The 25,155-nt window shown below is 33.8% G+C and overlaps 1 protein-coding gene across 1 annotated transcript in view; it reads right to left on the bottom strand.

The window, feature by feature from the left end:
* Positions 1 to 4,032: 4,032 nt before the first annotated feature.
* Positions 4,033 to 25,155, bottom strand: part of tp53i11a (tumor protein p53 inducible protein 11a) — a 53,358-nt gene continuing 32,235 nt past the window's right edge. Inside the window, exons 4-8 of the mRNA XM_056461418.1 lie at positions 13,938 to 13,996; positions 13,683 to 13,731; positions 12,049 to 12,139; positions 6,502 to 6,603; positions 4,033 to 4,704 (exon numbers count right to left, since the gene is read on the bottom strand). Of these exons, the coding sequence (XP_056317393.1) occupies positions 4,571 to 4,704; positions 6,502 to 6,603; positions 12,049 to 12,139; positions 13,683 to 13,731; positions 13,938 to 13,996 (435 nt within the window). The 3' untranslated portion in view covers positions 4,033 to 4,570. The remainder of the gene's footprint in view (positions 4,705 to 6,501; positions 6,604 to 12,048; positions 12,140 to 13,682; positions 13,732 to 13,937; positions 13,997 to 25,155) is intronic.

Below are 25,155 nucleotides of genomic sequence, written 5' to 3'. Positions count from 1 at the left end.
TAAAGACATCATTTGGGCAAGTCTATAATAAACAGAACATACAAACCAATGCCTACCTTATTTGAAAGTCTCTCACTGAAATGTCAACTGAGAAAGCGAAAGATTCACTTTGACATTCTTGTTGAATGAGAAAGCAAATGACAGGTGGACAGGGAAAAGTAAAAGTGAAACTCTCACGGGGAGGAATCCAGTTATTTGAGACCCCAATGAACAAATCAGACTCTAAATATATGAGTCAACATCAGCCTTCAACAGGAAAGTGAAAGCAGAAGTCAACCTGGTGTATCACACATTTGGAGAGTGATTTTGTTACTATAACAGCATGTATTTTTTACAAAGTGAAACCAAGGGGGGCAGCAGGGAAAGCCCAGTTTCACAACCATGACATTTCAGGGCAGTTAAACTGCATTAAGTTTGTTTAATATCTCTTAAACTTCTCAAACTGCTTCTGGGCACAGATTTTACAGTGGGTTAGAATAACATGGAAAGCAGCAGAGGATTCAACAATGCTTTTTCCATTTGAAAAACTTTAAAGATTTATTAAGCACATTTAATGTTTCTCTACAAAATGTAGATGCATACCGGTCATAAATGAGTGTATTTTATGGTAACACTTCTAAATAATGGTCCATTAGTTAAAAATACAGCCTTTATTAACCTTAATTCAACATTTACTAATGCTATTATTAAAATCCAAAGTATATGTATAGTTAATTAGCTAGTTAACTGGACTAACAATGAACAACTTTATTTTCATTAACAAAGATGAATAAATACTGTAATAAATGTATTGTTCATTGTTTGTTCATATTACTGAAACATTAGCTAACATTAATGGACCATTATTTTTTAAAGAGTTACCCATTTTATTAAACATATAAACATGTTCTTGAAAAAAAAAGCATTCAAACAGTGACATTTCAATCATTCCCCAAAATAATAATACAAAGAAGAACATTTACAGACATTTAAGGAGTGTTACACATTCCCGGACCATTCATATATTTACAAAGCAAATAGTGAGCTAAAATATATCAAGTCTAGTGTGTAATCATAAACTGTGCTTTGACTTTACGAATCAAACCGTGATCCACTGTCCTCCTATAGTTGACTATGTATATCTAAACAGCTCATTTAAAAAGAGATGCACAGTATAAATAAACAAACAGCAGTTTTCACTTTGAAGTGTTGCGATTAATATAGGATTATGAAATGGATAATCAGACCACCTCATAGAAGACATAGGAAATATACCACCTCTTTGCCTTTTTCCAAAAATGATCCTTTAATTTCCCTTTGGAGCAAAACCCAGTGGAAGCAGTTGCTGAGATCTGTGCAAGGACGATGTGACCGTCCATCTCTAATGACGGATGATGGAAGCATAATATTAGAATTATATAATAGTCATTTATACTATTATTCTTCACAATTGGATTTTTGCTGATGTCGAGGGTGTGAAAACAACTGCTGTGACATTCTCAGTTACGGCTACTTCATAGTGATTATAAGAGGTGAAGGAAAGTTCAGCATGCTTACTTTTTAAACACTGAGGAAGGATTTTCATTCTGTATGTCATTTACAGGCATCTGCAACCTGACATTTAAAACAAAGTGCTACATTTTAGAGCTACAGTTGATCTGCAATGTTCACTTCATTTCGTGATTAATAAGTATATCTTAATGTATATATATATATATATATATATATATATATATATATATATATATATATATATATATATATATATATATATATATATATATATATATATATATATATATATATACATACACGATTATAAAATGTACAATGGTTGAGCATAATGTTACCTCTTAAAAGCATAGCTCAGCCAAAAATGTAATTTTTTTAAAGTTTGGTGTCAATGACAAGAAGGCGCAAAGAAATGAATTCATACTTGGACTTACAAGTTGCAGTTAGGGCTGCACAATATATACATTCAGCATCAGTGCACAGCTGCACAGCTGCACAGCTGCAATAGTCACATCACAAGATTTGCAATGTTGAGACTGAAATATATTTGACCAGGAGCCACAGAACACATGTGATTTGTAGAGTTTGCATCTGTTTTTAAGCCCTGTGACTGAGCATTTTAACAGAGTTTAGAACATTTGAGCACAAAAAATTGTGATGTTTGGAGGTGTAACAAAGATATATTTTATAGAATTATTTATACAGAATAAATACTACAAATAGAGCTTCTAAAACCATCTGTTCATATCGTAATATTTATTCACATTTATTGCAATAATAAAATATCGTAATACCAGAGTTTTTCCAATATTGTGCAGCGCTAGTTGCAATCATATATTTTAAATAAAATGATGATGCAAAATTTTGGGTGAACTTTCCCTATAACAGTAACATTTGTTAAACTATGAGTAACATGTAAAAAATCAGGTAATACTTTATTTAACAGTGTCTCTTACACAGTCTATGTAATTACTACTGTATGCAATAAGAATAAATTATGCATAATTAAATGCAACTAGCTTTAAACCTCATAACCATCATAATCATAAACATATAGTAAGTACATGTAGATAATTACTAATACTCAGCACTTGTTTCTCAACAAATACATTGGAAATATGTTCACAGCATACATTACAAATGTTTTTAAACATACATTTGCCTGCGGTTTCTAAGTTAAATGTATGCTACAGGGCAGTTACTTTTCAAACTAATTATATTTACAGGGAAAATAAAATATTTACAAATAAAAGATTATGCTGACTTTAAGATTGTTGGGTTGAGGTCTATGGCTCGAGATAGTCCTCGCGGCAGCCCGCAGCTTGATGATGTAGTTTACCAGGTCTGCTATGTAGTTGACGATCGCCTACGTCATCAAGCTGCGGGCTGCAGCGAGGACATCTTGTATGGTTCACTAGGAGATCCATATGACAAATCCAACCTTCTCATGAATGTGTCCAAGAAGAATGTAGTATTTAACAAAACACACCCAAGTAACATTTTTCAGATAAAAAAAAAATGTAGACAGCGCCCTCTAGTGGATTTGTCCTTCAAAATGTGCCATGAAACGTACCCGGAGCAATGTATTTTATGTTTCGCAATAACGTAGGCTGACACACGTATTTCCAATGACCCTGGGCTGAGATTTACTCATGATTCATTTAATCTATTTACTCATGTAAATGTATGTAAATATATATAAATATTTAATTTTTAAAAATGTTACATTATTGAAAAATATGCAAATGTTTAGATGATCAGGTGATTTGTGTACAATACTATTTGTAAAGCAGTATTTTCTTTAGTCTTTTAGTGGATGGGTTACATCAGACACCCACTGTAGCTTTGTTAACCAAACAAGTGATTCTAATTCTATTTGTATTTTAACATTAAAAGTTAATTTATTATTATTATTATTATTATTATATTTTAGCTCCTATACTTTCAAAAATCCACATAAATCCACAGATTTAAAAAAAATTTTGTGCACAGAAACAACAATAAAATGAGCAGATTTGGTTTGACCCATGGGTATAGTTCCACTGTAACAAGGACACTGTAAAATAAGGCATAACCAAAACTCACCTAAATCCTCAAAGTTTTCAACTAATTTGTTCTTCTTAATGTTTTAAATCTACAATGAAAGGGGACTAGGTAATAAACTACACTATTAACTGTAGTAACTGTTAGAAAACGGCCCATTAGGTATACTGTAACAAGTAACAAACTAGCTGAATTTTGAGGGGTGGAATTTTTCTTGTTTAAAAAACAGACAGAGCTGACCTTGTTACAGGCAGTCAAAGTTAATAAGATACATTCAGAAATACACACATTAAATTGTATTTAATACTACATCCATTATTCCTTACCATATGACAATATGTACTGCTGGGTGTCTAAATTTCACAACAATATATCTGCAGACTTCACTTTGGAATTTTAATTCACACTTTATAATAAAATGAACAAAATAATCCATTTAAAATGTTAGTAATGTAAATGTAACCGCTGTATTTCTCCCAAAGACACATTTGAATTGAATGAAATTCCTTGTTTTACACCTTTTCTTGCATTATTGACATATATTCTGTGCTACGCTGTGTCTACTCCTGTGCCTGACAACTAAAAATAAATAAATAAACCAATTTTTGTGTCGCAGAAAACTACACCACATTCAGGAATTTCACAAACTCTTACATAATATGACCTGAATTGTGGGCAACTTCCCAAAACAATGTGATCCATTTGGGAGACAAGATTCTCTGACAAGTGCAATAAATCTACCCTCCATTCAATATGCTCTCAGAAAATGCTTTTTACGAACAGGTCAGATAACTAAAGACACTTACGTGAACAAGGTAACTAAAACAACAGTCGTAATCTCTGGCCCTCCTTAGCCAATGAGTTAACACAAAAATGCCGTACTTACATTTAAGGGAAAACTCACAAACAGAGGCTGATTTTCAGTCAAGTGTAAATTCGTTTGGTCCAGGCAGTGATGCTACTGTATTCAAAGCATTTGGTGGTGCCAAGCCACACATCTAACATGAGACTCTACCAGATCATTAATCAAACTCCATCAGATCTTTTTGGGGCGTCGGCCGAGGTAATGATAGTAACTCATGGTGATGAAGAGGAAGGAAGCTTCACAGAGAAGAAGAACAACTGCACTGTTGGACAGGATTCCCATTTCCAACAGGGTGATGGACGTCACTGGAAAAAAACAAAAACAAACAGAGACTAATGAAAGAATTTCCCAATACAATATTTAGTTATGTTTTTATAAAACTCAAATTGTGAATTATGGTTAATTTTACTAGCATAGCCAGAAAAGAACGAAGTGTACCACATTTGTTGAAAACAAAATCAGTTATTACCATAGAAATCAGTAAAGACTTGGCATGGTTAACACACAAACATTATCATCAGTGTTTTATTTCTTCTATAAGTCAGATCCAGGTTGCATTATCCTTTCTCATTGTCCATTACTGGCGATTGTAAAAATTCCATCATAAACTATCATTAACCATCATGTTAATTATTTATTTCAGCTATTAATTATAAATTTAATTCATTCATTGATTTTAAAATTATACTATCAGATATTTAAGAACTTTAGCTTTTAGGGTACATTTTCATTTTTATAACTAAGTTCACAAAAGTTAAATTAAGATTGATAACTGTGATAACTTTGACCCATTAAAATACTTTATATTTTTTGGTGTTATTATTACTCTTATAAAATTAGGCCTAGCCCACTTAAAAACAAATGTGTCAAAATGGCTTTTGGCTTTGCCGGCTGCTACTGCGATGGCACTTGTACACCACAGACGTGGTGGTGGTGGTGAAATGGTGTGGGGGATATTTTCTTGGCACACTTTGGGCTCATTAGTACCAATTGAGCAACGTGTCAACGCCACAGCCAACCTAAGTATTGTTGTTGACCATGTCCATCCCTTTATGACCACAACGTACCATCTTTTCATGGCTACTTCCAACAGGATATTGCACTATGTTGTAAACCATCATCTCAGACTGGCATCTTAAACATGACAATGAGTTCACTGTACTCAAATGGCCTCCACAGTCACCAGAGCTCAATCCAATAGAGCACCTTTGTGACGTGGTGGAATGGGAGATTCGCATCATGGATGTGCAGCTGACAAATCTGCAGCAACTGCATGATGCTATCATGTCAATATGAACCAAAATCTCTGAGGAATATTTTCAGTACCTCGTTGAATCTATGCCACGGAGAATTAAAGCAGTTCTGAAGGCAAAAGGGTGTCCAATCTGGTACTAGTAAGGTGTTCCTAATAAAGTGTCCAGTGAGTGTACATAGACTGTATTAGTACAAAAAAATGCTGCCCTCTTATGGAAATCCATGCAATAGCACTGACAGGGCAGTAATTCTATGCTTTAAAAAAATAGTGGAAATATTAATTGTGAAAAAATATATAATAAAAAAATCCTAAATCAATCCAAAATCTCATATATGAATCTAAAAACTTATTCAGATTAATATAATATTCAAACGCCACAAAAATAATTTCATTTGGCCTTTATTACTTCTATGGCAGCATCCGTAAAAGCACATATAGGAAACAGTCTTAAAATATGGTACTTATTCCCCTTTAACGTGGTGTTCATGTAATGGGTTTATTAGATTCATCTTTTATCTAATATCCTTGGGTTACTTTTATTTTTTGCTGGTTGCCATAAGAGGGCAGCACAGCTCTTTGTTATACGCAGTAAGGATGGCCAAATGATCAATTCAAATAAATGCACAATTTAAAAGCAAAGGAAAAAAAAAAAAACATTCGCTCAAATATACAAAAAATACATAAAATATCTCAAATAAAATACACAATTTAAAAAAAATTATCTGTTCAGCAAAATCAACCACAAGGAAATAGCCTAAATCAATCCCCCCAGTTTAAACATCCCATAATTATGGGCAAAATAAAGACTAAATGTCTCACGTCCTTCAGCACAACAACCCTCTCTCACCTAGAAACTGTACCCCAAAGTAACACGCTTCTGTAAGCAGCGTCCACTGAATGATGACCTTTTCCGCCGTGTACAATCCATTCCACAGGATTAATGAGATGCCTGTTGGGAAGAGGAAACAAGACGAGTCAATTCAGAGTTCATTCCAAGTCAGGTACACACATTAAAGAAGCCTCATCCATTAAATATAATGCAGAATCTCCTCAACAACAACAAATATATAAAAAACACCCGAGCACTCAAGCTCAGAATGAAAAAGCTCAAAATCTGGCCTGAGATCAGAGGGCTGATGGTACTGATTCAGTTCGGAGAAAGAGGGAAAAAAAGGGTTGAGAGTCTTTCTGATCTCCTCCCACACTGCGGATACAGATAACATTGATAGTAGCTGTTTCTTCAACCCTGCCAAGTGCCATCTGCCAGCACTCTTTTTTCCGGGCTTGCTTGAGTAATTCCCACCATCGAACTGGCCATTGATCTGACAGAAGAGCACTCGCACCTTGCAGCGCTGCAGGGGAATGAATTGTTTGTGAGCTTAAGCAGGTGTCATACTGTATAAAGAAGACTGGAGCTCGGTCAGGGGTCTAGACTGAAAAAATTTAGCCCTTGCCTTGCTTACACATGACATTAAGATGAGCTTTTGTTGATACGATCACAAGTAGACAGTGCTAAATACAGATGTAAATGGAGTCTAAAATATTTCAAGCTTTCCCCCTTGTGAGCACTTCCAGCGGTAGTCAAATGTATTCAAACGGACTGAAAAGTGTATTTTATTAATATCTTATTGCTTCATTTCTTTTTCTTTTTTTCTTTACAGTAGATATAAATAATATTATATTGTAAACCTACTGAAACATTGAAACTGAAGCAATATTTAAGCAAATGGCTTTCCATTTTATTGACAAGGGTTAAGTAATGTGGAGGACATAATTGTATAAAATCAAATGGTTAGCTTTGTCTAAAAATGACAGATATACACTAACCGGCCACTTTATTAGGTGCACCTTAATAGTACCAGGTTGGACCCACTTTTGTTTTCAGAACTGCCTTAATCCTCTGTGGTATAGATTCAAGAAGTTACTGGAAATATTCCTCAGAGATTTTGGTCCATATTGACATGATAGCATCTTTGCTGCAGATTTGTCAGCTGCACATCCATGATGCGAATCCACCCATTCCACCACATCCCAAAGGTGCTCTATTGGATTGAGAACAGGTGGCTGTGGAGGCTATTTGAGGACGGCGAACTCATTGTAGATAGAGAGATGATTCGTGCCTTATGACATGCACCCATAGAACTGCCGCTCACGGGACATTTTCACTTTTTCGGACCATTCTCTGTAAACCATAAAGATGGTTGTGCATGAAAATCCCAATAGACCAGCAGTTTCTGAAATACTTAGATCAGCTCATCTGTCACCAAAAACCATGCCACATTTAAAGTCACTTAAATCATCTTTCCTCCCCATTCTGATGCTCGGTTTGAACTGCAGCAGATCGTCTTGACCATGTCTACATGAATAAATGCATTGAGTTGCTGTCATGTGATTGGCTGATCAGAAATTTGCATTAACGAGCAGTTGTACAGGTGTAAATAATAAAGTGGCCAATGAGTGTATATTTAAAATTCTTTAACCAAACTAAATGAGTGTTTAAAAACTCTTCTCTTGAAAAAACAGTTCTCATGCAACACATAAGATTGGCAGTTTCTTGTGAAATACAGGTTAGTGGATGCAAAAATTCATTTCATGCAAAGCAACATCCTGAGATGCAATTTCAGTTATGATTTTTCAGGTGTTAAAATAATCTGGGGGCAGCACGGTGGTATAGTGGGTAGCACTGTCGCCTCACAGCAAGAAGGTCGCTGGTTCGAGCCTCAGCTGGGTCAGTTGGCATTTCTGTGTGGAGTTTGCATGTTCTCCCCGTGTTCGTGTGGGTTTCCTCCGGGTGCTCCTGTTTCCCCCACAAGTCTAAAGACATGCGCTAAAGGTGAACTGGGTGGGCTGAGTTGTCCGTTGTGTATGTGTGTGAATGGGAGTGTGTGGGTTTTCTGGTGATGGGTTAATTCAATCCCTGATTAATAAAGGAAGTGAGCCAAAAAGAAAATGAATGAATGAATGAATGAATGAATGAATGAATGAATGAATGAATGAATGAATGAATGAAATGGCCTGATCCCTTGCGCGAAAGTATAGATTTTATTCCTAAAGACACTCATCTGTGTTGCCAATAAATGTTGCTACGAAATGATGTTGCACAAGTCTTAACGTAGACAATAATGTACATGCTAAAATGGGATAACTGTTTTTACATTACTCAATTAATAAAGTACATTTAACTGACTTAACTGCTTTCAAATTTGCTCAGTAATTTAATTGTAAAAAAAGAATAATATGCAAATTGGACTAAGCCTATTTTTTAATATTAGACTTAATAATTAAGCCTATAACAGGGTTTCTGCAAGTTTCACAAAGTCAAATTTAAAACTTTTAAAAACCTCTTTCAGACCATTATAAATGAAATGTCAGACTAACACTGGGCTTTTTTTCAAATGGCCCTAATGTGTCAAAACAAGCAAACCCTAGTTATATAAAAATAATTTCAATATAACACTCTGTCCAGGTCAAGTGTCCTCCCCATATATGACCTATAAATACAAACGAAGAACTTTTTAAAAATGAATGGTATTGCAAGGAAGATAATTCAACTACACTGGTAAATAGAGATACAAATAGAGTTTTGTTAAAAGATCTTTTTAGATGGATTGTTGGTGATTGGATGGGTGTTGGACCAATTGGGTAGCTTTACATGGACATAGGAAAATTACTGTTTACAATTATTTAAGATCTACAAAACAACATTATAGTGAGTTTAGGACTTTTTTAGACCTTTATTTTTTAAATTTAAGACTTTTTGAGATCCTGCAGACACCTTGGTATACATAATCCCAGCCATAGACACTGGACTCAAAAAAGATGTTCAAAAGTGAATAAAAGAGATTTAAATACCAGGTCTACTGTCAACGTTTTCCCCTCTTATTCTACTTGTGATCCAACCAAAATCCATCTTAAAATCCCAGACGCAAAATAGATATTTTACTTATGTAGCCACACAAGCAAAATAAAACCTTTACATATCCCCCCACTGGTTTGCATTAGAACTAGACATTCTGAGGAGTTACAACTGTCTACACAATTAAAGCCTGTTGTGGATAATGAAATAAAGGCACATGAATAAAAGGGATTTTATTCCCACTATATAAAAAAAGCCTCTTTCACACAGCCATAAGCCATGCCTGCGATCTTTCATAATACTGGACCTCCTACAGCTGACTGTAAGCTCGAGGCCGTGCATGTGCTGTTGTTGTGAAGCGTCCTGAGAGCAGCAGGAGCTCATTATACTGTAGGCCTCATACGGAAACACTGGCTACCCTCTGAAAGCCTTGCCCTATATGTGGATAAATGCAACTGAATGGACTCATCCATTTTTTAAGACCAAGGCGTTAAATATTCATACCTCTTGAAATCATACAGTAATCTGGCAGCGAAAGCCCCATCTAGTCATGAATATTTCCTGTGAGTGGGAGACAGACTTGCGCAAATGTGTTTACATTATACATTTGCTATGCATAAATTGAGATGGAGCGAAAAAGCAGAAATGAGGACATTTCTATATGCTACATATGTAGAAGGATGTGCGTAACAAAATGATTCATGCTTTACCATGTACAGTGCTCAGCATATATAAGTACACCCCTGACAAATCGATCTTTTAAATTCATGCTTTTAATAGGAAGCTATACAATATTCTATTTGTGTACATACATTAGATTAGTCAGTACTGAAGCCAAATCTGGAGCTTATCAAACAAAATAACTTACGATAACAGTCCAAAAACTAGAACAGCCAAATTTATATGTTATAGAAAATATTAAATACAAATTTTTAAAAAAGGAGGAAAAATCAGGAAAAGCAAAAAATTTTTTTTAAAAATTCAGTTGAAATTTTGTAGGTTGTAATTTATTTAGCATTATTTTGCTTGAATTTAATTGTATTATCTTTCAATTTTCGAATATGTTTGGTGACTAAAATATTATTTTAATAAATCTATCGGTTTAATAAATTTGTTTTGTTTAAATGCATCAGAATACATTGCCTATATTCACTGAGAAATGGATACAAACATTTTCAAAATGGGCTTTACTCAATTATTCTGAGCACAGTAAATAGTACAGTGTTCTAGCATTTTCAATCCATGCATGTACATTTTCCTTGTAGAACTTACATAGACGTGGACAAAATTGTTACCCCTCAATTTTGTCCAGGGTAGGTTGATTGGTTTGTCTTTCTTAATGCTTCTGTTGAGCCACAATTCAAATTTTCAGTAGTTTATTTTCAGTCATTTTGTAAAATCATTTCTTTTTTCCAGTTTCAAGTCCTTTTAGTGACCAATGTAGTTTTTCTTTCTTAAATGAAAGGGTCCCAACAATTTTGTCCACGTCTGTAATGAAATGTAATGTTTCTAACTTTTAAACTAAATTAAAAATGCAAGTATCTACTTGTATTTTAAAATAGGTTTTCTTAAAATAAAACATCCAAATGGGGCTGAAAATTTCATCGTCATCATTCGTCAAAATGTAAAAATGAAACAACATACTTATTTTTGCTCTGTACTTATTAAATGAAAAAAGATAATAATAATACTTAATTTAATTATATTTAAAATGATTGAAAGCATCTTGCTGACAAATGGGCAAAACCGAGTGCTGTGAAAGATAGTGGCAAAGCATACTAATTAAAATTTGTAATTGACTTCTATATTATGGCTATGCTGCGATTATTAAATAGAATTAATATTAAAATGTCATCAAACGATACTTGTTCTAAACATGCCTGACAAGATTTTTTGATATATATTTGATATATATTTGATATTTGCTTAATGCCATTTTAGTCTGGGTCTTCTATAAATCAAAGAAAAAAATTATACATATTTTCTTTGCTTATAAAAACAACATTATACTTTTCAGCATAATAATATTAATGATAATGCAAAATTTCATTATATTTAAAATTATTAATATTTAAGATTAAAAATGTCTTGCTGATAAGTTGGAAAAACCAAGTGCTGTGAAAGATAGTGGCAACGTATCCAAACTAAAAATAGATTTTTATTTTAGAGCTGTACTGTGATTATTTAATAGATTAGATATTAATATGTGATAAAAATGATTCTTGTTCAACATACGTCTAACAAGATGTTTTGATTTGTACGCTTAATGCCATTTTAGTCTATCTTCTGTAAATCAAAGTAAATATTTGATACACATATTTTTTCGCTCAAAAAAATAGTATTTCAGCACTTCTTGTTTTGATTTCTGAAAACCTCTTTTCTTTGACCTCTGTGTGAAATGGCCAACACATATGGAAAGGCTTCTGCATTTATGTGATCTTATACGCTACATAAGGGAGTCAGAAGAGGCTACTTTGTAGTTGCTATCATCCTTTATAGTTTTTTCCATCAAACTGATCCCATTAAAGCTGTACATACATAGAAGGGCTCCTCCGTAGAGTCTGATGGAGACCCTGGTGGTGGTGAGCTCAAATATGATCTCATAGAGCTGGTTGGGGAAAGCCAGAGCCTGCAACACAAACAAAGAGGTTACATAAGGGCTGTAACATCACTGGACCTGTAGGGAGATGCGTTACATCAGTCAAAATGTATTTAAGAAGACAGAAAGAGTAAAAATGATAATAATAATAACAATAATAATAATAATAATAAATAAAAGATTTGCTCTTCATTTTTTGAATAAGCAGATCAAACTCCCAAAAATGCCTTTTATGCTCTCTAACGCTGAATTTATTTGATGAAAATACAGTAAAATTGCATTAATATGACATTTTATTTACTTCTCAATAAAATTTAAATGTATAAAATTAGAAAACTGTTATTATAGAAAACTGAATTTTCAGCAGCCACTGATTCAAACCTCAGTGATTCTTTGGAATTATTACCATATTACAAATATCATTTAATATAACTAAAGTTATACCGAAAATTTCATTCTTTTTCTTTTATTTGCTGTTTCACACATTTTTAGAAAATATTTGTAATATTTAATTTTGTCTTTATCATGATATACAGGCATAATATTGTACTAGTTACATCGCAAGATACTAGTATTAAAATTAAAGTACAATTCAAAGTGAAGATCCAAATAAAGTTTATTAAGAGAATCGTCAAGCAGTAAAAGGTCAAAACAGGGACAGACAAGAGCATGCAGATAATCCAAAAGCTTAGTCAGAGTACATGAGAATGGTCAGGACAGGCGGCAAAACAACAGAAAAACAAAGCAAAGGTCAAAACTAAAGGAAAACGCTTCATTAGGCAAGCGTTATTATACTAAGTTTACAAGACACAGCAAAGAGTGTGTGTGTGTGTGTGTGTGTGTGTGTGTGTGTGTGTGTGCGTGTGCGTGTGCGTGTGCGTGTGCGTGTGCGTGTGTGTGTGTGTGTGTGTGTGTGAATGAGGTGTCTTCAAAGTCTTAGTAATCAGTCTATCATGAGCTTCCATCTGTGTGTATTCAGGGGGAATCAGGAACTGGTGTGTGAGTGCAAAGTCTTCTGGGAGTTGTATTTCATATAGTGACAGATGTGTAGTTCTCTGATTGTGACAAATTAGGGAAGTCATTGGATAAAAATGGTTTGTTCAGTAGCCAATCCGATATAAATTTGCAAAAAAAATAATAATAATAAAAAAATAAAAAATGTGCAAAAATAAGGGGCTAATAATATTGACCATAGAAGTTTTTACTTTTTTATTATTATTCCAGCCAAACAAACAAAAAAAGACTTCATTCATAAGAAAAATATAATCTGAAATAATGTGAAAAAAATCCTTGCTCAGTTAAACATCACTTGGGAAGTGTTTGAAAAAGGCTAATAATTGTCTTCAACAGTACATTGTTTATAATATTCAAATTTACACTACGGTCGCTCTTTTAAAAAAATGAATATACCCTTGCTAAATACAAGTATTAATTTCTTTACAAATCTTACTTGTCCAAGCTTTTGAAAAGCATTAAAATAATTAGACTAAACACAAATGAGCCTTGGTTTATTTTGGATCATGAACTGTAAGATGAAAGCCAGAGCACCAGGCATTGGAAGTAAACGGCTTACCATTAAGGATGTTGATGTGAACAGCACAGCAGAGACGAGGAGCCAAAGCCTGTGAGAGAATAAAAGACACCACAGATCAAACTAACAGGCCTCTAATAAGACACAAATGAGCCACGACCAAAAAGAGTCAAGGTTTGGCAAAAATAAAACAGCAAGGAACATTGAAGCAATTAAATTATTCGAGTGTCTGATGTCACACGCAAAAGACAGACGCAAGCTTGAAGTCACTGGTGTTATTTGACGAAAAAGTCTTACCGAAGGCCAATGGGCTCACGAACAGCAAACTTCATCTCATTGCCCAACATCTGGCTGATCTGCAAAAGGACATAATTGTTTGTATATTTTTGTTTTCCTTTAAAAAAACAAATGCATATGCATAACAAATAGGGAAAAAAAATAGTTTTAATATTGTTACAGTCTCAAAAAATTCCAGTCAAACTCATTGAATGAGGTTTATCTGTTCCTGAAAAAGATCACATATATTAAATCTTATCACATGTATATCACATTTAATGTATCGATCAATTTTACAACACTGGGTGACTATTACTAATACTAGACTAATAATAGACTAATACTATTACTAGTTGGAAGAATGGAAGTTAAAACTAGTTAAAACAATTTCTTATACTTGTAATTTCTTATCTAAGTTAATATATTGCCCAAATATAAAATTCATAAATAAAAACAATCTCTACTTCAAAAACAGCTTCAAATTCCCTTTAAATCTCTTGCCAATAGAGTTGTTTCTGAAATGCTGAAAAAAATATGATAGTGATTACTTTTTGCTTACAAAATCTCCAGCCTCCACTGTGTCCTTTCTGTGATGGTGTGTTAAAATAACCTAATAACATTCTTAAAAAAAACAGAAATGTCTCTGCATGGCTGTGCTTGTAGATTTCCACTGTGCTTTATAAATATTCCCCAATCCTCATCTGACATACTCAAATTTCCTTCCAGTTGTCCATTTGTCTCTAACATGTAAAGTGTTTTCAGGTCCTGTCTGAAGAAATCATTACATTGATTATTTATTATTATAATAATTGCGCCTGGCAATCACATATAAGTACACCTTTATTTTCAAAACTTCTGATTCAATTTCACGATCAATATAATGTCTTACTATCCCATATTTTCACTTTAGCAATTCAAAGCTTTGAATTTTACCTTTGTTAAAGAATATGTAATAATTTGAAATTCCCAGCTTAGCCCAGATTCAGAATCATTTATCTATTCTGTTTAGGATAAAATCAGCATCAAAGCACACCATCTTAAACCCAGGACACACCAAGCTTATGTCAAAGTACTAGCTGTAACAAAAACAGACTGTGTTGTTGCCTCTTGTTGGCTTTGCCTGGTCCCATCTGGACCAAAAAACTGTATGTGAAGAACATACCAAACAGATGGCAGATGTTTGAAATGAGAATGTGTTAATTGTGCCTGCATGAGAAGATGCGTCTTTCCACACCTGCAGGTGGCAGTTTCTGTATAGTAAACAGGAACTAGTGCTGCACACATACACACCATACTTTTTTTTTTTTTTTTAAATCAGTTTAAGTCACAGAACTTCTCACTCACCACAGAGAGATTCACTCATGCAAATATGTCTGATAATAATGTTAAAGAAATGCAACAAAATCACATGTGACTTCTTTGTGTTCCATCTTGAATTATATTGTTTACTCAGTTTCGCGTTTGTTCTTGGCTCTTATTTGTAATTTAACAGCCAATCAGGTGTGTGTTTCCCAAACAACGATGTAACTTGCGGCTGAACTATCATAGTACGATGCATCAATTGGGAAAAGAACTATGTAGTGATGAGTGTTTTCCAAAACTCGTAGTTTCTCTGTCGCAGATCCATCGCTTGAACCACGTTAGTTATAACGTAAAATGCCCATAATGAAGCTCTAAACAGGGAGAAGTAACTACTTCTTTAGAGAAGAACCCCATAATTTCTTTGTGCAAATTATACTGTTTTACATGCATACGCATTAAAAAAAATTCAATATTAGTTTTGGTAAACATGCACTAGTTTTCCATATTAACTGAAATATATGTAAATGGCACATAGGGCCTATGTTTGTTTTACTAATATTATTGAGAAGTTGAACATTACATATTCTATTTTAAAACATCACTTACAAATGCTAACATGTATTCTAATACCATATAAAACATATAAATAAATAATGAGGCTATTTAATATTAAATTAAATGTAATATTTATTGAGAAACGAAAAAAAATCATACTTTAATAATAATATTAATGATGATGATGATAATAATAATAATAATTATAATAATAATTAAAGAAAAGTCTACTTTTACAATGTGACGCATGTAAACCACAACAGAAGTGTTCTAACCAGCAGGCCCATGACATAAACAGTACAGATACTTAATAAATAACCCACTATAAATTTAAAGAATTAACGTGTACTTTTTGTTTTTACAAGCTTTGGAGACGTAACATAAATTCCGCATTTAAATAATAGTTCATCTATAGCTTTCGCCATGAGGCTGTGTTCAAAATGACATCAATGTTTTCAAATTTCACTGCGAAGGGAGCGCAATTGTAAACATGAAGATCGCTAAAACTGAACTGTAAAAATAGTTTGAAAGCAAATTACACCTAAGAGAGATGACTAATGCTTTTTTATTTTTAATAATTCCAACTTTGAATGTTAAAATGTTCTAAATAATTAAGGCATAGTGGGGATAAGTGGGAATAGAACACAGCCAGGAACTATGTTCCAGTTTGCAAATGTTCGTTGGAGCGACGGATTTGGGAAACGGCAAATAAACAAACTATGTTTGTGACGACAGAACTTGCGACCTTAGTTGGCTAACGATGGTTTGGAAGCGTTCCCTTTCACAGATGACAAGCCCTCCAAACCACTCATTTTCTGTGATGCCAAATTTAAGACAATAAATGTACTAGTTAGACAACACATTTTCTCACTAGTTATGAAAGTCTTTGAAAATTTTGTTAAAAGGGTGTTACTGGAAAAAACTGAACCATTTCTTGATTCAAACTTGATCCAACCTATAGTGCGAGTAGAGGGGTGCAGGACGCAACACTGGCCTTACTGGACCTGGTGTATAAACATCTGGAAATCAGTAGTAATCATGCTAGGCTATTATTTGTTATTACTCTTCAGCATTCAACACAATTCAGACAGACTTGTTGGTTCACAAGCTAAGGTCGAATTTTGGTGTGGATGCAAGTATGACTGCTTAGTTACTGGATTTCTTTCCTAATAGGTCTCAGAGGGTTAGGGTTAACAGTTTTCTGTCAGATGCTATGACTATGGGCTCACTACAGGGGTGTGTTCTTTCTCCTCTCCTTTACATCCTTTACACAAATGAGTGTCGTAGTCCCTTTGAAAATCAGTACATTCTTAAGTTTGCAGATGACACCGTTATTGTAAGTTTGTTGGCTGATGATTAGGGAGAACATGGATCTGTTGTTGAGAATTTTACAAATTGGTGTTTAAAGAAATAAAGAAGAGATAAAGAAAATAAATGAGATGTGCATTTACCTGCAGCGGAATCAGGAAGTAGTTCTAGGTACAATAATTGATAACCACCAGATCGAATTAGTCAAAGTTATAAGTACCTAGGTACTATTATTGATAATAAATTAAATTCTAATGGAAATACTGAAAGACTATGTCGGACAGGCCAACAAAGACTTTATTGTCTGCGAAAATTTGCGAAGTTTAATATCGATAGGACTCTGATGGTGGCATTTTATAAGGCCTATAGAGAATCCATTTTAATCTTTTCATTGATTTGTTGCATACCTGTCAACATTGGAAGGTGAAAATAAGTGATATACCCCAACCTTAAGCCCCCACCCCCCCAAAAAATACTAAATATGTTCACCTGGCGCGGTTTCATTATAAATAAACAGTTGAAACGGTCAGTAATATGTTTTATCATTATTATTGCTATATACAAAGCATAGAATAAATAGTATAAATTAGAAAAAAGCTGCAAATAATTTAGCAAACACTTTAGCTTATTCAAATTAATAGCTATAATAAAGAAACTGAAACAAGTTACAACTGAAACAACAACATCTTATTAAACTTTTTTTTACTGTATAACTTAAACATTCTGATTAAAAAGACAATGAATAAATCTCTCATTTAGATTTTTCATTTGATTACATTAAATAACAGAGGTGTCACTTTAAAAATCCACAGATCAATGATGAAAGCATTTGATTGCTTTCCTAACTTTTATGCTCATTTAAGACAAAATTTGTAGGGTTTAAAAAAAAAAACCTTCAAAATCGACATGTTTAGATGTATTTATTATTATTATTATTATTATTATTATTATTATTATTATTATTATTATTATTATTATTATTATTATTATTATTATTATTGTGTATATGTCTGTTCAAGCTAAACATGCACCCAAAACCCAGTGTCCACTTTCGCTCTGCATCAAATCGCATGTACAGTATTCGTTTAGAAAACAGCGTTACTATATCACTATGGAGCAAGTCAGCTGACAGTCACGCACCACTACATGAACTGTTTTGAGGATTGCATGGGAGGGGCAGCGACGCCTGTAATGGAAAGAAAGAGAATCCCGCTGTTTTTATATCTATTTTAAAGTGTTTTCATACTTAAATAAAATGAAAGCACAGAACAGATTTACATTTCAAAGCAAGGAGGTGGTTCGGAGGTATGGGTTGCATATAGGGAGGATCGACTCTTTTATATTTATTGCCACCCTTCATAGAAAGATTGAAAATATGGGAGAAATATAGAAACACCTTTACGGGGTGATAGTGGGATATACTTGTAAAATATGGGAGAATCCTGGGAAAAACTGGAAGGTTGACAGGTATGCTTGTTGGTTTACTTCTTTAAAAGTAAAACAGAAGAACTCTGATTTTAAAAACCTGCAGTAAAGTATTAGGGGTAAAAGTGTCAGGGTTATCCTATTTGTATGAAATCCAGGAGTTAAAGTAAGCCCATCAGAATACATCTGATATATCCCATCCTCTTTTTGATTAATTTCAAATCCTTCCCTCAGGTTCTCGGTATAGGGTCCCTTTGGCAAGGACCAACAGATCGGAGTTTTAATGGTAGGAGATAGCCACTGTTTTTAGTACTATTAATGTTTGTCTTAAGTGTGTGGTGTGATATATGTGTAAATCTATTACGCTGCAGAACAAAAATCGCCTCAAAGGGGGACAATAAAGTTCATAATAACAGTAAATTGATCCATGGGTTTGTTTCCCTAATAATTCTACTATAATTCTTAGTTTGCTATCAGGGAAGATAATGGAGACTTTCCATCCCCCCTGTGTTTCTATTTGAATCGATCTTGCCGAATACACTGGACTACTCACAAAAAGACGAACCTTATCAGTATTGGCCTGTTGTTAAAAACTAAATTATTAAGCCAACTTTACAACAAACCTTTCATAAGTGAAGCAAGGTGGTGCACTAAAGGTTTGTTCAATTTAGGAAAACAGCTCACACAGAGGGATTATCAGATTTGCTGACAGCACAAGCCTGCCAAGACTGAATGGTCCATGCAGTCTTATTTTGTGAAATTGAAAACCGTGTTGTAGCATCTGGAGGGAATGATAGGAAAGTTTGAGGTTTGTTTTGATTTAATAGGTCTATTTTGACAGCAGGCTGGGTGGTTTCACAATGAAGGCTTTGTGTTTGTGTGGGCCACAGGGGAGCACAGGCACTTCAGACAGAGCCAGACCCAGACTGATAAGAATGTGGAAGGTGGTACAATATAATGCTTTCTTTGGGCAGCCGAGCTCTCGTCATTTCATAAGTGACATGGACTATTGCAAGTGAAAGCTCTATTTAGAAGAGGTCTATATAAAGCTCAAATAGCCTCGGTCAGTATTTTATACCACGATGCTGAAATACCAAACGAATAAGCAAGTGAATTTGATCTAAATAAGTAGGTCACATTATGAATGCTATATTATATAAAGCACATTTATATACACATATTTATATACACACATACACAGGGGTTGGCCAATTTGGTGTTGGAGGATTTGTGGCTAAAAATTGATCAGCCTGGTTGCCAATCTTCAATGATGGCACAGTCCACCAGTAAGAGCAGCGTGTGAAGGTTTAATTAGCACAGTAATATCAGAGTTTTACTTAAAATATTGCAATACACATAACATTATGGGTGACACATCAGAGTTCAAAAGAGGACAAACTATTGGTGTGACACATCTGTGACCAAGACAGCTAGTCATTGTGATGTATCAAGAGCCACAGTATCAAGGGTAATGTCAGCATCATACCACCAAGAAGGACAAACTGCATCCAACAGGAGTAACTATGGATGCAAGAGGAAGCTCTCCGAAATGGATGTCCAGGTGCTAACAGATTGTATCCAAGTACATCCACAGGTGCCCAACTCACTGAAGAATTAAATGTCCACCTGTTTCCACCAAAATTGTTGGGAGCTCACTCGTGCCAATGGCAAACATCGGTCTCAGTGGTGCCAGCAGTGAAAATCTTGGGTTGTGGACAATGTGAATCATGTATTTTTCTCTCTAATGAGCCAACCTTTACTGTCTTTCACACATGTGAGAGAGTAACGGTGTGGAGAAGCCCCAAAGAAGCCACCCAGAATGTTGCATGCCCAGAGTGAAGCATAGAGTTGGATCAGTGAAGTTTGGGCTGCAATATCATGGCATTCCCTAGGCCAATACCTGTGCTAGATGGGCACATCACTGCCAAGGGCTACTGAACCATTCTGGATGACCATGTGTACCCAATGATTCAAACATTGTATGCTGAATGTGGTGCCATGTATCAGGATGATATTGCACCAATACACACAGCAAGACTGGTGGCGGTGGTTTAATGAACATAAATATGAAATTGAACATCTCCAATGGCCTGCACAGTCACCAGATACTAATATTATTGAGCCACTTTGGGGTGTTTTGGAGGAGGGTGTCAGGAAAAGTTTTCTTCTACCAGCATCGCATAGTACTGTATTCTGCAAAAAAAAATGGCTCAAAACCCCTCTGGTCACTGTGCAGGACTTGTGTCTATCATTCCCAAGATTAATGTATGCTGTATTGGCTACAAATGGTGACCCTACACCATACTAATGAATTATAGTGCTATGAAACCAGGCATTTCAGTTTCAGTCATACCCCTACATATTCAAACATATATAGACTGCTTTTATTTACCTAAAAATACAGCAAAAACTTTTAAGTTGTGAAATGCTATTGCAATATAAAACAACTAAAAAGTGATTCAAAGCTGAATTTTCAGCCTGATTACTCCAGTCTTCATAATCCATTCTGAATAATTTCTAATGAATAGGGCTAGACAGAATCTGCGGATGGATTTTGCTATTTCTGTGGAGAATTTTGACAAAAATCTGTGGATTTCTGTGGAATTATTTTGGGAGTATCATAACTAAAACCTTAATATTTGAAATAAAAAAATATCTTTTTAACTTCTTTAATGTTTAAAATGCAAATCCAATTCGATTCACTTTATTTGGTAAACAAAGCAAGTCTCTCATATATTATATCTACTAAAAGACAGAAAATATGACTGTACAAACTGCATTGTACATAAATCAGATTAACATTTTTATATTAGTCAATAATATTACTGAAATTAATTTAAAAACTGAATAAATATAGATTTACACACATTTTACATTTAAATCTGCGGAATTCTGCAAGCGCAGATTACGTGTGGGCCAACTAATGAATTATTATTTATTATTCAAAAATTAACAATAATAACAGTAATAGTAGCAATAGTAGTAGTAGTTTCAGTGAAAACTGTTGGGCTGCTTCATATTTTGAAACAATAACATTCAAAAGAATCACTGAAAATACATTTGCTTTTGTTCATGAAAGACACATGAAACTGTTTAAGAGTGAAAGTACAAAAAACAACAACAAAAAAAAACAAGAAATAAACAGGATTACTTTGGGAAAAAATGCCAAAGAATCCTTAAAAGAAAACGTGTTGCAATTTCCTCAATACTGTGAAGCAGGAAACTATTGTTTTGCCAGTAGTTGTAAGAATGATCAATGATTATTTATCATAATAGAGCAGCAAATCACTATATAAAATAATTTCTAATGGATCACGTTACACTGAAGACTTTGAATATATTATAATTTTTAATATTATTATTTTTTTATTTTAAGGAGTCTTTAGTCTTCAGTATCAAAATATCTGAATAGAAATCAATTTAATATCCAATTTTTTAATCAAACTCACCCATGTCTTACTATGATCAAAGTTAAAAGCAACTGAGCTGCTCATTTTACTTGGAAATATAGTACATTTTCTCTAACGCTTTGATGGACAAGACAGCAACAGTTTGAAACAGAAATCTTTTTATCCAGCATCATTTATCAGTTTAATGCATACTTGCTGAATAAAAGTATTAATTTATATTTTTTTAATCTAACTGTCCCAAGTCATTGAACGTAATCTACATTTAATCTACATTTTTGAAGACTAAAGGAAACAGGTGGTGAAGATAAGAAGGTTAACAGACCTTTCGCTAAGCCCGGCCTTAAAAACTGAACAATCCTCCCCAGACAACGGCTGCCATCTGCCAAATTTCCTAACAAACTTTTGCTTGTCTAGAGTAGATTCTGTGTATCTGTTAGCAGCAGATGCTCGATAAAGAAACTTATTAACAAAGCTTACCAGAGCTAGATAATAACTGTAGTGAAGGTTTACCATATATCAAATGTGAAAAAGGAAATTACACACTAGCAATGTACATTTACGTATTTTTGATGCACAGAAATGGACTTTTCTCCCACTTTGATGCACGTTCAAATAAATTAGCACGATTATGCTATTCACTCCTTTCCATTTCCATCTCAACACATATGTGGCTTCCAAGACTAAAATAAAATCTGCACACATTTATGTTCATTAAACATGCAGGCTCTCTCTTTCTTCTTCCACACTAAAAGAGGGAAATCTGTCCACCATGCGCACTAAAAAGCTGCACAGCGTGGGTCATTTAACGCTGATGAAAACTTCTGATGGGAAGCCGAGGTGCTCAAAATCATGAGGTCATTTTAGAAGAGAATCAAGAAAGTATTTGTTAAAATGAGACTGCCATGAGGGCCGTGTGTAATTGTTCCACGTCTATTCGATTTTTTTTATGCAGTTGGTCGTTGTAGGCCCCTTTTAGGTAAAAAAAGGTGTGCTTCTGCATGCGTTTTGTATTGGGATGTGTGTCAACAGTGACAGTTTTAGCCTTTAAGGAGAGCGTATAATTGGCCTACAGTAAAACTGATGTCATAGAGCAGCTGCTGTCGTCAGGCGCTTCTGTTTTGGAAAGGTTTTGTTCCATGAGTTGAACTTGGATGGTCTTCCATCTGTTCCTTCAATACATAACCAAATACATTTCTGTCTATAGTGTCTGTCTATACACGAAGTCAACTGTATTTTTTATTTAAATTTTGTTTGATTGTTTGTTTGTTTGGCTGGTTTTACAAGCATTATTGACTTATTTCATTGAATAAGATTTTTATTATTAATTTTAATGTAATTTGGTGTATTTTAATGTCATTTTAATCTAGGGTGTCCGTGGGGTCATAAAGTCTTAAATTTCAAAAACAAAATATTTGGCCTAAAAAAAATCTTAAATTTCCTTAACATATGGTCTTATAGGTCTTAAATCCTTTTAAACAGATTTAAATTTTCCATTGTTTATGTAAAGTCACCCAATCGATCCAACACACATCCAATCACGAACAAATACATCTCAATAAAAGGTTTGGCAAAACTCTATTCGTAACTATTCATAACTATAGTCTGTTGTGCACAGTTTAGTTTAGGTTGAAAAGAAATAACTAATTATTATAGTTTTTTGATGGGGCAAGTACATTTTTTTTCTCCTAGGCCATTAAAAAAATCCTTAGCATTTAGCCCTATACAAGTCTGAAATTTCATTCTTCATGGTCATGAAAAGCTCTTAAAAAGTCTTAAATTTGACTTGGTGAAACCTGAAGAAACCCTATAATAATTTATTTGAATATGCATATTTTTAATTATTTGATTTATTATTATTTTTAGAATTATTATCCTTATTTTATAATACAAATCTATAATAATATTTTTCAATAAAACCCTGATGGGTCATGGTTTACTCACAGGAGAAAAAGTGATCACAAATATATAATAATGTTCAGAAAGCATGTCAGGCCGAGATACAGGAGCATGTCCGGAGAGCAGCAGTCAATCAACACATTGCTCAGGCTGTTTCTGGGGGATTTTACACCTCTCCACCACTGCTGGGAACAGAGAGAGCTCTGTAATGGCAGATGCTGCATTACATCCGACCACACGACCGCAGAAGCCAAGGTGATGATCGATTTGTGTGATGAAGATTATGAAGGTGACCGATAGAACCTCAATCAATATAATATGTGCAATCTTCAAGAAGAAATTATATTTTTATTAATTATTTTGAATTAAAAATAGTTAGTAACATTTTTTGTAATAATTATTTTACGATTATTTGAAAAGACAGTAGAGATGGACACAGAAATGAATGGGGAGCAGAGAGAAAGAGGGGAAGGATTGGGAATTGGTGCTATATATTGGCGAGTGGTGACTTAACCACTAAAATATTGGCCTAATTCTTATTAATATCGTGAGGGTGGAAAATAAAATGAAAAGAGCATTGAAAACTATTATTATTATTATTATTATTATTATTATTATTATTATTATAGTAGTAGTAGTAGTAAAAATAATAATAATAATAATAATAATAATAATAATAATAATAATAATACCCTTTACTTATTGTTTATTATTATTAGGACAAAATATTAATAACAATAATACTAATTGCTACTATTAATAATAATATTTTAAATAGTTTTTCATATAATAAGCTCAATTATTATTTTTATCATCATCATCATAATCAATATTATTATCATCAATATTATAATTTAAAATAATACTTTCAATTTGTTTTATTTTTATGCTGGTAATTTTTGATTGTGGAATTTTTCTGATCACAAAATAAAGCTGCTGCTGTTTATCATTTACAGATTTAAAAATAATAATAATAACAACAACAATTAAACAACAACAACAATAATAATAATAATAAATTAATTAATTCCAAAAGATTACAACAAACAAAATTTACACAGAGAAAGATCTAGATCTACTTTGCCTTTTTGATTGACTAATCCAGCAAATCTTGTGAAAGCTGGTGTGGAGCTGGATTCGTGCATAACATCTCCAGCCATTATGATGAAACACAGGCTGATGGCCAACTGCCCCTTAATGGATGTTCACTTTGATCTTCCTCTGCGACCCTACCCGGGGCTTGATGCACATCGCGGAGCCACAGAGGGCAGCTGAGTGCCACCCATGTTTCATGTGGACTCCCTTAAAGCCCTGTGAGTTTCAACAGTGCTGACCCAGAAATG

This window comes from Danio aesculapii, chromosome 7 (genome assembly GCF_903798145.1).
Source record: "Danio aesculapii chromosome 7, fDanAes4.1, whole genome shotgun sequence".
Lineage (NCBI taxonomy): Eukaryota > Metazoa > Chordata > Actinopteri > Cypriniformes > Danionidae > Danio > Danio aesculapii.
The sequence above is the reverse complement of the archived record's forward strand: the minus strand, read 5'-3'. Positions and strand labels throughout refer to the sequence as shown.